This window comes from Temnothorax americanus, unplaced genomic scaffold (genome assembly GCF_048541705.1).
Source record: "Temnothorax americanus isolate GAGA-0224 unplaced genomic scaffold, ASM4854170v1 Scaffold50, whole genome shotgun sequence".
NCBI lineage: Eukaryota > Metazoa > Arthropoda > Insecta > Hymenoptera > Formicidae > Temnothorax > Temnothorax americanus.
This window is the reverse complement of record NW_027509658.1, coordinates 908,473-919,850: the sequence shown is the minus strand read 5'-3', so window position 1 is coordinate 919,850 and position 11,378 is coordinate 908,473. Positions and strand designations below refer to the sequence as shown.

The following is an 11,378-nucleotide window of genomic DNA, read 5'->3' as shown; positions in this document are numbered from 1 at the left end:
AGGGAGTATACTCGTGTGCATAGAGCTTGTTAGTTATTAATCTGTGGTTTATGTTCTAAACGCAGAGTTAAGCCCCTTGCACAATGCCAGGCAATAGGCAATAGGAACAGGAAATAACCAAAAAATCGTTAATTACAACCTACAAAATTCGAATGCTAAAATTAGCGGGGAAAGAAGACCCTGTTGAGCTTGACTCTAGTCTGGTTGGCAACAGCCTCATGGGACTAACCAATCAGAATGATTCCGAGATTCCGTTTTCCGAGATTCCGTCTTGCATGGGGAGGCACCCTAATGCTGCGTTCAATGTTCGCGTCACGACGCCGCGTCAAGAGTTATCCAATCAAAACGTTTCATTTTACGACGTCATTTCCGACAAGATCTTTTTTGATTGGATAACTCATGACGCGGCGTCGTGACGCGACGCGTATAGTGGGAACGCAGCATAAGTGCTTGGCAGTGGATCGATCGCTTTGCAATATATTTTTGCAAATAAAGAGCAATATGTCGTCATTGGTAGGTATTATATGTGAAAATAAAATATATATGTTAAAATCCTATGTTAATATGTTAATGCGTTATATGTTATATATTATATATGCTGATATAAAATTACTGAAGAAAGAAGACATCGTCAAGGAGACAGCAACAATTTAATTAATGAAATGGCAAATAATGATTCCTTAATTTTATATTAACATATAATAACATATAACGCATTAACATATTAACATAGGATTTTAATATATATTTTATTTTCACATCTATAATACCTAGTGATGTCATATAATTTCTGCGTCGACGGCGTCGACGCTGAAGAAGTTCCGATTTCCCAACTTCTAGCGTCAACCGGCATCTCAAAAATTGACGCATGTGAAAACCTTTTTCATTATACTAATCTGACTTTACCCGAACTTAATTTCGAGCGTGAACTGACGCCCATATGAAAATTGGGCAACTTCAGAAAATTCAGAAGTCTGTTGGATTGAGCGTTTTTTTTACACGTAAAGAAAATATAAAATAATCTTCTTATTTTCGTTACTTATTTTTATTTTATCCGTATAGTTGAATATTATTTATGTAAGTCATAAAAATATATATCCATCATAAAATATTAAATAAAATTAAATCAATTAATTCGCGTCTTTTTTAAAATCATTTCCTTAGGTATATCGTTTACCTTCTTTTTAAATCCTAAAATTTTACCTATACATATATAAACGAAATTAGAGGATTAAGGAAATTTATAAATATTTATTCATATTCACGCATAGATGTGGACACATGTGCAGGATATTTTTCCTTCGATTGGGCAAGAAAGTAGCTATTTGTACCCATGCATAACATACATATATAGGTCGTTTGCAGTTTAGGACTTAGGACACTGCTCGAGAATTGCGAAACTGTATATGCCACAAGTATATGTATACTTGTCAAATTTTTATGCGTTAGTTTTTTACCATTTTGGTTAATATCCCCATTCAGTGCGACATATCGAATTGACTTCTTCCAAGCTTTGACAAGAGGAAAACAATCTATGCACGCTATGCTTATCGATTGGGTACCTATGATCATCGCACCTGTAACAATTTAAAACTTTTAAAAGCCATATCCTATTATTAGTTATTACAGTTTTTCAATCGCAAAGAGAAAAACATAAGCGTTTCATGATGTTTGCAAAAGATGTAAACATACAAATTTCGATAAAGAATATGATAATAATATATATATTTTAAAAGAAAAATGTAGCACACACGTACATCACTCCAATGTTTAATTTTCGTAAACTTTTGCACTCGGTGAGGGCATCAATACTTCGCGATGTAGCGACACCGCCCGTTAAATCTATTATTTCCAAGTCAGGGCACGAATTTCTCAACTGTATTACAACTGCTTCTACATATAGTGGCGCAGAACTAGATATAACGCCGTTCAAATGTAAATTACGCATCCGGCGATTCTTTTGCAGTATTTTGCATAGAGGTTTAGTTGTTATCTTTGTCCAACTAAGGTCTAAATCCTCTAGAAATTCAAGATTTTCGAGATACGAAAATCCTTTGGCCGTTATATCATTCTGATAACAATGACTGAGATCTAATACTAAGAAAAAAATATATAATTAGCCATGTACAATTTATTTGTAATCCTAATTATCATATTTAATTTATGTACTTACTTTTCAAATTTTTGCAAATCTTCGAAATTTTAAATAGGGCAAAATCATTAACGAATCGACAGCTACTTAATCGTAAGTGCGTTAAACGCCTGTCACAAATGTTAAGAAATTTTACGAAATGCAAAACAGAAATGTTGCTTGATGTAAGATCCAACTGTTGCAAATATTTACGTCTGGATTCACATCTGGCAAAGAAAACTATAATATTATAAATAAAAAAACAATCCGTAAAGCGCATATTTCGTAAATTCAAATGTGTAAAGAGAAAAGAATCCTGTGTTAAATGATTGAGGCGCTTATTTACTCTGCTCACATAGTAGAGCGACTTTATATCTAAGTTTTGTAATATTTTTAATATTATTTCATCCTGCAAAGAGAAAATATAAAACTTTAATATATATATGATTACATTAAAATAAATATTATAAGAAATAGACTTCTTCAAATACTTTACAGAAAGTGTAGAAAAACTGCAAAATGGTTGCTCTTTGGATTTATCCAAAGAGAGTTTGATATCTTTCATGAACTTTTTCTTTTTGTAAACTTTCTTATAATTCGAATGATCTCTTAATAAATGACGATTCATATATCTCTGCTTAGAAGATGGCACATTTTCCTTCTGAAATACTTTTTTGCAACTGAGATTGTTCTTGTCAAAACTTGTTGCTATATCGCTGTAAATAACATTGGAACAAATTTATTTTCATTATTAAAAGAGAATAAAAAATATTGAATATTATTTAATGTCGATGATATATAATACCTTTTATAAATAATGCAATATTTAGTAAAGTTCTTTTGAAGATCGAATATATCCAAGTGTGCATTTTTATAATCAGATGTTAAATTGTAGATGTTCCAATGGCAAGTATACTTGCACTTAATGCTCTTTAACAGAGTAGTTAAACTTTGTTTCGGATTTTTAGGAAGGATCAATTTTGATGTACCAATAAGCATTACAGCATCTCGCAGCGTGTTAAAGCTCCATAATTTGTACATAAATTTTAATCTGAGTATTTTGGTTTTAAAGTTATAAGACCGTAAAAGTGGAGACAATAATTGTGATGTCGAAGGTACAATCCAAGGCTGTCCAGCCCATAATAGAAACCACCGATTTTCAGGATCTTGAGCCAAAATTTGAGTTACATATCCAAAATTATATACATCATATATAGAGACTCGGATTGGATATACAGCTTCATGAAACTCGAAATCTTTGGAATAAAAAATTTAATTATAATCTTTACTGAACACACAAACGTATCTTCTTTAATGATATCTTATTTATCAATTCAAATGTTACATACCAATATAATTATAATGGTTAAAGTTACACTCATCTATATAAGTATCCTTTATAAATTGATAAACAAAGTCAACATGATCCTCTCCCGCCACTGCTCTTTCGACATAAGGATATCGGCTATCACTCTCGTAAGATAAAGAACGATAATGGGATGTCATATTCTTTCTCTGTAAAAAAAAAATTAAAGATAAAGAGTAATAAATCTCTGAGCTTATTTTAGTATATGTTAAAATGCCATATTATAATATTATATATCTTGTAATTATACTGTAAAAGATTATGCATATATATACACAGTAAAAAACATTTTGTATTTGTGTTAAAATTTTCCTGTGTAGAAAGTTTTGTGTTAAATTTGTTAATTTAACATATCGTTGTTGTGTTACTTAACTTTTCTATGTTAAATTAATATTAACCATTTTTAAGAGTTAAAATAACACAATTTATATGTAAGTGCATGAATTCTTGGTGATATATTTTATATATGTTAAAATGAACAGATAAATTGTGTTATCTTCCTTTTTATAACAGTTACTATGTGTTAAATTGACATAATTCTTATGTTATTCATCAAAACTAAAAATAGATACTTCTCTCAAAAGTTAAAATAACATCTTATCTTAATTACATTTAACATTATAGAGATGTCAATTTATAACATAATTTGATTTCTGATAGCGTCTAAATGTTAAATTTTTATGTTAAATTTTTATGTTAATTTTTTACATATTATGTTTGTTATTTTTTTACATATTTGCTTTATGATAAATTAACACGAAAATTTGAGGGGATAAATTGGGACATGTGAAAATTTAACACAAAATTTTTTACTGATGTGTATATATAATCTGTAACTTTATCTTGCTTGCTTTTATGCTATCAGTATTAACAATCAGAAGTAACATTGGGAGCTTTTCGACAAGCGACAAAAGTCGACACAAACGTCGTTCAATCTTCTTTTATTTTTGCAATGAGTAACAATAAAGACACGACACTTGTGTCGACTTGTGTCGCTTGCCGGAAAGCTCCCATTCGTTTATTAGTATAAAAATAAAAATATTTAAAAAATGATTACATTTAAAACAATAATTTAACAATTCTCTAGATCAATAATTAATTAATTTTAGACGTTTTTATCTTTATTAAAAGACGTAAAAGGATGATTTTGTTATTATACTGATATCAGTTTAAGACGGTAATCTTAATAAGACATCAAAATTAACTCTATTCACTTAACTAAAATATGAGTAAATATAAATATGATTAATTAAAAAAACTTTATAAATCAAAAAGAAATACGTCGCTATATACTACTACACCAAAAATCGAAACGGTCAAAAATTGTTTAGTATTTAGTGTAAACGCCACTTTAGAAAATCTATAATTCATGACATACGCGCGCGTGCGTATGTGTGTGTAAATGCTCTTTCCTTTTCACACTAATTGTATAAGTAATCAAATAAAAAAATATCTAACTCGATATTGTTTTTACTTTCTAATGCTGTCTTTACCATGAAAGCGCGTAATTAATTTATATAATTTATTTATAGATTATAATTAATATATATATCTTTAGAGAGGTGAGATATTTCATAACTCGAGATTTAAAGTAACAATTGTTTTAAATCAGATTTTAAATAATTATAAAATTTTATCCAGCCAATTAAGTGATTGCACATTAAAATGTAAAATTTTAAGTCAATAGCATATATGATACGATTTTTCGTAATAACTCGCATGCGATCTAATAAAATTGCTAGAAATTAATGCACCATACAGTATGCAGCATTTGCAATATGACTCTTATTTTAAGGTAGCCAAATGCCTCGTCATCTAATTAGTGACGCGCATGAATGGATTAACGAGATTCCCACTGTCCCTATCTACTATCTAGCGAAACCGCACTGCCAAGGGAACGGGCTTGGAAAAATTAGCAAGGAAAGAAGACCCTGTTGAGCTTGACTCTAGTCTGGCACAACTAGTCAATTTATTATATCGAATTTACACAAAAAAAACGCGTGCCAGATTAATTTGGAATAAAATTGAATAAATATTTTCTTATGACTACTATCAGTACCTCTAATATTGTTTCTATATACTATACTAAATGGCTTTTTCACACACAACGCAGAGGTAGAGTATATAGAATTATAAACCGTATCGTCCACTGACAAGAGGCGGGTGCCATTAATTGAAAATGAAGCAGAATTAAAAGCGCGAATCATGATAAACACTGTTCGGTATCTGAATGATAAGATTCAATATGCCCATTCGATATATGATATATTTTCTTGTAGTATAATAACTTAATTAGAAATAAATATTTACCTTGTTTCAATTATTACTATAAAATTCACCTTATACTGGAAATATAATACAAGAAATATCAATAAAATCGTCGACGAGCAAAAACTGTATCACAGAGGCTGCTCGGGGGGCGGTAGAGCGTACCCCGGATTTGCGAATTGGAGCGAACTACGTGAAAAAAGTTTCATCTTCCTCGTACTGAGCACTTTCCTCGTATTCCATGATGAACACGTACCAAAAACACTACAATAGAAAAAAAGAATACTTTCGGATGCCGAGAAAGAATGTTATAACTTGACTCTTGAGATCTTTATAGCGGTCTTCGGTTCGGATCACGTGTAACGTGTAACTGTTTCGACAAAAACAATTATGGCAGCGCGCGGCGTGATGACGCGTAACAGCACTCTGATTGGTTGGCTCTTACGTTCACATCTGGCGCTGGCGTAGTCGTGAAAGATGAAGTTCAACCATCTTCCACAACACGCTTTACAACCGCAGTACCGCTCTACAACCACGCCGTACAACACTCTAACCACTTACGACCACGCTTACGCAATTGTAGAATAGCCTTTATGCTGCGTTCCCACTATACGCGTCGCGCGTCGCGTCGCGACGCTGCGTCATGAGTTATCCAATCAAAACGGTTTATTTTATGACGTCATTTCCGACGCAAGATCTTGTCGAAAATGACGTCGTAAAATGAAACGTTTTGATTGGATAACTCTTGACGCGGCGTCGTGACGCGACGCGCGACGCGTATAGTGGAAACGCGGCATTTAGGGTCTCTAGTCGACCCTTTTCATAAGAGAAACTCGCTTCTGCTCGGTTCACCTTGCACCTTCTGTTTATTTATTTCTTACGTCTATGCTCTTAATGTTTGTTTGGATTATGAAAATTTGACGTTTATTCAATGATACACGATGAGTGAAAATTTGGAGAACATTAATCCGAAGCTCTACAAAAAATTGGATGATCGAGAGATCACAGTTGAAGAGCAAGACGAAGATGTCGTGGATGAATTTGATGCGCGAGAGATTTTTGGTACATAACCTCTAAGTACAGTGTCAATATTCATGCTTGCAATTGTCAGATGTTTTATTGACGATTAAAAATTAGGAAACTAACTCTCAAGTGTGAACAATAAAATGTATGATTTATTTAATATTTTGCCTTATAATATATAAAAGATAAAAAGAATCATTGCATTTGCATTATTAATGTATTATGCAATATTATCTAATGAAATGTAAAAATATAATATGCTGAATGTACATTGTAAACATAGTTATGTATGTGTTCTCTGTTATAAATGGAATATAAAAATGTAATATTGATCATTAACTAATTTACAGATATAATTAGGAATATCAATGATCCAGAGCATCCTTTGACTTTAGAGGAACTAAACGTAGTGGAACAGAGTCTCATTGAGGTAAAATATTTTTCTAATCAATATATCATACTAGATTTGATTACTTTACTGCATTTTGAAGTTGCTTACAACTCTGTGTTACAGGTCGATGATAAAAAGAACAGAGTGGATATAAAGTTCACGCCTACAATTCCACATTGCAGCATGGCCACTTTAATCGGATTGTCCATTCGCGTACAATTACTGCGTGCCTTACCTGCTAGGTTCAAGGTCAGCGTGGAAATTTCTCCGGGTACTCATTTCTCAGAGGCAGCAGTGAACAAACAACTCGCGGACAAGGAAAGAGTGGCTGCAGCTTTAGAAAATTCTATGCTTCTTGGTGTGATCAATCAGTGTTTGGCACCGAAAAATTAGTAACTTGTGGGAATTCCAAAATTTTTGATGGTTAAAGCAACAGCCCGTGTAATTTTGTTACATATATATATTATAAAGTAGTTTTCATATCTTAGTTTGAATAATAAACGTAGAGAGTTTGCACAAACTCTGAGAGTCGATACAGTAAAACTGTTTTAAATAATATATTTTGATTACAAAATTTAACATATTCAATACAGAGATAAATCAGTGTACACAGAAAATTTATTTGTTGTACATTTAATGCATATTTACTAATAAACTTACTATGTATTAACGCTTATTTTAACAAAACTGAAAATACGATTCTTTACTTCTAAGATACAGATATGTACAAAGTGAGTCATTTTAATGTAAACATAGTCAAAGGATCAGTGTCATGCAAATTTTGTTCGCGCAATGTAAGATTACTTTTCCGTTTTGACTTTTTGTTCATAAAGATTTTCCGTACTCATTAAATTTAAATGCTCACGTGTTACTTTCATGGTGCAAGCAGTGTTGTTGCTGTCTTTTAAAGCATATCGTATAACGCAGGTTGCATTTAATGTTTCAAATGACCTATTATTCTTTCTCTTCGATTTCACGTCTGGTATAAGAAAGAACACACGTTTTGTTATAGCATTTGAGTGAGGAAGAGTTCTCACAACGCTCAAAAGTGATCGTAAACCTGGAAAGTATAGGTGTCCTTCCTCTGTGGAAAATAAACCGATTTGTATCCACATATCGTCAAAAGATAAACTTGACCACTCTTCTTTTGTGTCTGACTCGATTCCGTATAGACTCTCCCATTCAATTTCAAGTAATTTTTCATCAACTAATTCGCCTAATCTGTTATTAACATGAACAACTTTACGAAACGTGGAATGTCGATCACGATCGAATAATACAGATTTGCTTTCAAAAACGGTAACACACTCTAAAAACTTGTCATTGGTTGGAAGACGTTTACGAATTTGTTTGCTTGCTATAACGTAAAATTGCAAGCAGTTTTTTCGGATAGAAATAATATCCATTTCACAGCAAATTTGTTTTTCTAATTGTTCTTTTAAATATTTTTCACATTCAGAACCAAAATCAATTTCTTCTAAAAGGAGTTGATTATCGCGATCAGAAAATTTCAAATTTTCTATGCTATCGAGTATTTCGGATTTCAGTAAGTCAGGCTTAATGAATTTCCGAAGGAACCAAAGGAGCAATTCCATCGAAGAAGGTTGTAACTCATGAATTAAAGATTCTTGTGCTTGGAATTTAACATTGTATTTGTTAAAAGCGTCAAGCGTAAATTTCAAAAAGAAAAAATAAGCTTTTGTCGCAGGATTTTGAAAAATCTCGAGCAAGTTATCTGCAGAATGAATGTTCTCAAATGATTGTCCCATTAGAAATTGACCTAAGGTATCCCACTTTTCCAAAATTCTCTGAATGAATTTGTGACGCGTTAGCCAACATGTGTCTGCATATTTCAAAGTCGTCAAAGAAGAATTTTCAAGACACGTGTTAAAATCTCGGAAAATAGCTGATTTTTTAGAACTACTATTAACAAATGCAGAAATACCTTTAATAAAACGCTCGCAATCATGAGGAATTATTTTGCAAGCTACTTTTGCTGCTGACGCTGAAGAATGACATACACATGGAAGTGTAACAAGACATGGATTTGTTTCACTCAATTTTGTTTGAATGGAAGAACTGTTATCTATTATTATGAAAGAATTATTGCAAGCAAGACCAACGATTAATTGAAGTGAAATATTGTTTTTCAACATCTCGTTTTCGACAGCTTCAAATATCTTACTTTCCGAGCAATTATTCGCATTCAAGTAAATCATTTGTAGTAATTCACATCTAATGTCTAACGTTATTGGGTCTACATAACGAACCATTAATGGAAACCATTCATTATTCATTACGTCTGATGTTTCAGCTTTATATATTGAAAATTGATTTTCTCTCAAAACTTGAAATATTCGATCTGTTTCTGCACGACACACGACTTTAGTAATAATTTGCGTTAATTTTTTTCTGCTTAAAGACATTGCTTGTAAAAGACCGGGTTCTTTTCCAATATATTTCATAATCGAAAGTAAATCGGATGAAAGTGAAAACGGCACATTCTTTTCCACGAAAAAAGTCGCTAATTTTATTTCTGCTATCTTAACACGGTCATTAAAATTAAAATGATCTTTTAAGTTTGACGTACATTCAATCATTTCAGGTTGTCCCGAATTGTCTGCATTGATCAATGATGTACTATTTATAAATCTTGGGTTGTCAATACAATAATTTAGATTTAATTGCTCTAAATTTTTTATATGATTTTCTCTTAATGCGTGTTTCTTTATTTCTGAAAGACCACAAGTTAATATACTTTTGCAAGCCTCGCAGAAAAATTTGGAACAATCATTAGGAACTTCTCTTACCCACGTTCTCCATAACGGATAGTCGTCAAACCATTGATACTGAAACCGTTTGGAACTAACTGTTTTAGATTTTTTATGGACAGGTCCTTGATCAGTTATTTTATCAGAAATGTCTCTCTTCCGCCGACGCGGTTTTTTTTCGATGTTTCTCTCATTGTCAGTCATTCTTTTTATCATGTAATATTACTCTTTCCTTATAGCAAATTCGGCCGCTGAGCTAACGCAGGGCCGGTCACAATCCACGGGGTCGCGTGAGTCTGAAATGCCCGGTATTGATGTCGTCCGCCAAAACGATCACGCCGGTATTCCTCAGTTCTCTCGTTACGGTTTGAATATCGTTGGCGAATATGGTCTGTCGAAGTTCTCGTTTATGAGGATCAGCTGGATGATGTCTAAACGTGAGGTCGACCTATGGGAAAACAGAGAAGACCATAAAAAACAGAAAAATCAAATATTTCAAAAGAATTTCCCTACAACGCGAAATTTACTTTGCACACACAATTTACACTTACCCAAGTTTGGATTACATTCTTCTGAGTGGATTCACTATTTTCGTCTTGATCCCGAATCGAACCTGTAGAGGATTGAGCACTATTTTTACAAAAAAGAAGACGATAGCAGTAAAGACCCACGCACAATCAAAAATACAAGGAACAAGGAACAGATATTAGCGATTAGGAATAAGAAATCATGACTAAAGCTGGTGTAGCATTGAGAGATGCACGGCTTTCGATGGATTAAAAATCTATTGCCTGTGTTATTCCCTGTTTCTGTTGCCTGTGTTTTTCATTGTGCATCCAGTTTTATTCCTGTTTGTTCCTTGTTCCTTTTATATTTTTGATTGTGCGGGGTGGTGCGGGAACCTTAACGCTATTTCTGCTGAAGAGCAGACTTATAAATCTAAATTTAAAAAGACGTGTAAACGCAACGATAATTAAAGTAATTTAAGAGTACCTTAATGCAAGTATTACTTGAATATTAACAATTCCCTTTCGCAAATATTCGCCCGTTCTATCTTAAACAAACGATTACGTGCGCAATCTTCAATTTGCGGGGAATTACTACGTCCTTCGTCCTTGCTGCCGTAAAGAGTACGGATGACGAATGACGAGGACCGATGATGATGGTCAATGGTGCGATCCGGTGCCGGTGGGTGCCGGGTGCGATCGGCAACGATGGGCAACATATGCTATGTCCCGCGCGCGTTTTGGCTGTTACCAAATCCTGTAGATAATGTGCACGATTTTGTGGTTCTCTTCCATGCTATGTTCATGATTTTGTCGTAATGACGATTTCGTGGTTCTCTTCCGTGTTATGTTCACGAGATTATTTAGTTTTCTTTCCAAAGAAAATAAAAAAAATTGTGGACATAGCACGGAAGAGAACCAC

The 11,378-nt window shown here is 32.9% G+C and overlaps 2 protein-coding genes and 1 long non-coding RNA gene across 5 annotated transcripts; 1 reads left to right on the top strand and 2 right to left on the bottom strand.

Annotated features, from left to right (window-relative positions):
* Positions 1-769: 769 nt before the first annotated feature.
* On the bottom strand, positions 770-6,164 carry LOC143904318 (F-box/LRR-repeat protein 4-like). 3 transcript variants are annotated; one of them, XM_077418898.1, is made up of 8 exons: positions 5,931-6,154; positions 5,808-5,842; positions 3,481-3,646; positions 2,937-3,387; positions 2,628-2,847; positions 2,174-2,540; positions 1,758-2,097; positions 770-1,577 (listed from the first exon to the last, which is right to left on the bottom strand). In XM_077418898.1, exons 3-8 carry the CDS (start codon positions 3,635-3,637, stop codon positions 1,466-1,468), a joined length of 1,647 nt encoding a protein of 548 aa, XP_077275024.1. In that variant the 5' UTR covers positions 3,638-3,646; positions 5,808-5,842; positions 5,931-6,154; the 3' UTR covers positions 770-1,465. The 3 variants fall into 3 exon arrangements, with proteins under 3 accessions (XP_077275024.1, XP_077275023.1, XP_077275025.1); XM_077418897.1 differs by having other exon boundaries at positions 774-1,577; positions 5,808-6,153; XM_077418899.1 differs by lacking the exons at positions 770-1,577; positions 1,758-2,097 and having other exon boundaries at positions 2,401-2,540; positions 2,623-2,847; positions 5,808-6,164.
* Positions 6,165-6,575: 411 nt separating this feature from the next.
* Positions 6,576-7,855, top strand: Galla-2 (MIP18 family protein galla-2). The gene is made up of 3 exons (XM_077418962.1): positions 6,576-6,827; positions 7,139-7,218; positions 7,303-7,855. The coding sequence occupies exons 1-3, from the start codon at positions 6,707-6,709 to the stop codon at positions 7,570-7,572; spliced, it is 471 nt and encodes a 156-aa protein (XP_077275088.1). The 5' UTR covers positions 6,576-6,706; the 3' UTR covers positions 7,573-7,855.
* On the bottom strand, positions 7,722-11,324 carry LOC143904351 (uncharacterized). The gene is made up of 3 exons (XR_013258893.1): positions 10,944-11,324; positions 10,502-10,563; positions 7,722-10,398 (listed from the first exon to the last, which is right to left on the bottom strand). It is a non-coding gene; the product is annotated as an uncharacterized LOC143904351 (long non-coding RNA).
* Positions 11,325-11,378: the final 54 nt, after the last annotated feature.

What these genes read in the sequence shown, in the direction of transcription:
- Galla-2 (XM_077418962.1), top strand. Translation starts at nt 6,707, where the DNA reads ATGAGTGAAAATTTGGAGAACATTAATCCGAAGCTCTACAAAAAATTG. An exon ending in TGATGCGCGAGAGATTTTTG is followed by an intron (nt 6,828 to 7,138) that starts GTACATAACCTC and finishes ACTAATTTACAG; the next exon opens with ATATAATTAGGAATATCAAT. An exon ending in TGGAACAGAGTCTCATTGAG is followed by an intron (nt 7,219 to 7,302) that starts GTAAAATATTTT and finishes TCTGTGTTACAG; the next exon opens with GTCGATGATAAAAAGAACAG.
- LOC143904318 (XM_077418898.1), bottom strand. Translation starts at nt 3,637, where the DNA reads ATGACATCCCATTATCGTTCTTTATCTTACGAGAGTGATAGCCGATAT. An exon ending in GCAGTTTTTCTACACTTTCT is followed by an intron (nt 2,541 to 2,627) that starts GTAAAGTATTTG and finishes TTCTCTTTGCAG; the next exon opens with GATGAAATAATATTAAAAAT. An exon ending in AAATTAAACATTGGAGTGAT is followed by an intron (nt 1,578 to 1,757) that starts GTACGTGTGTGC and finishes AAATTGTTACAG; the next exon opens with GTGCGATGATCATAGGTACC.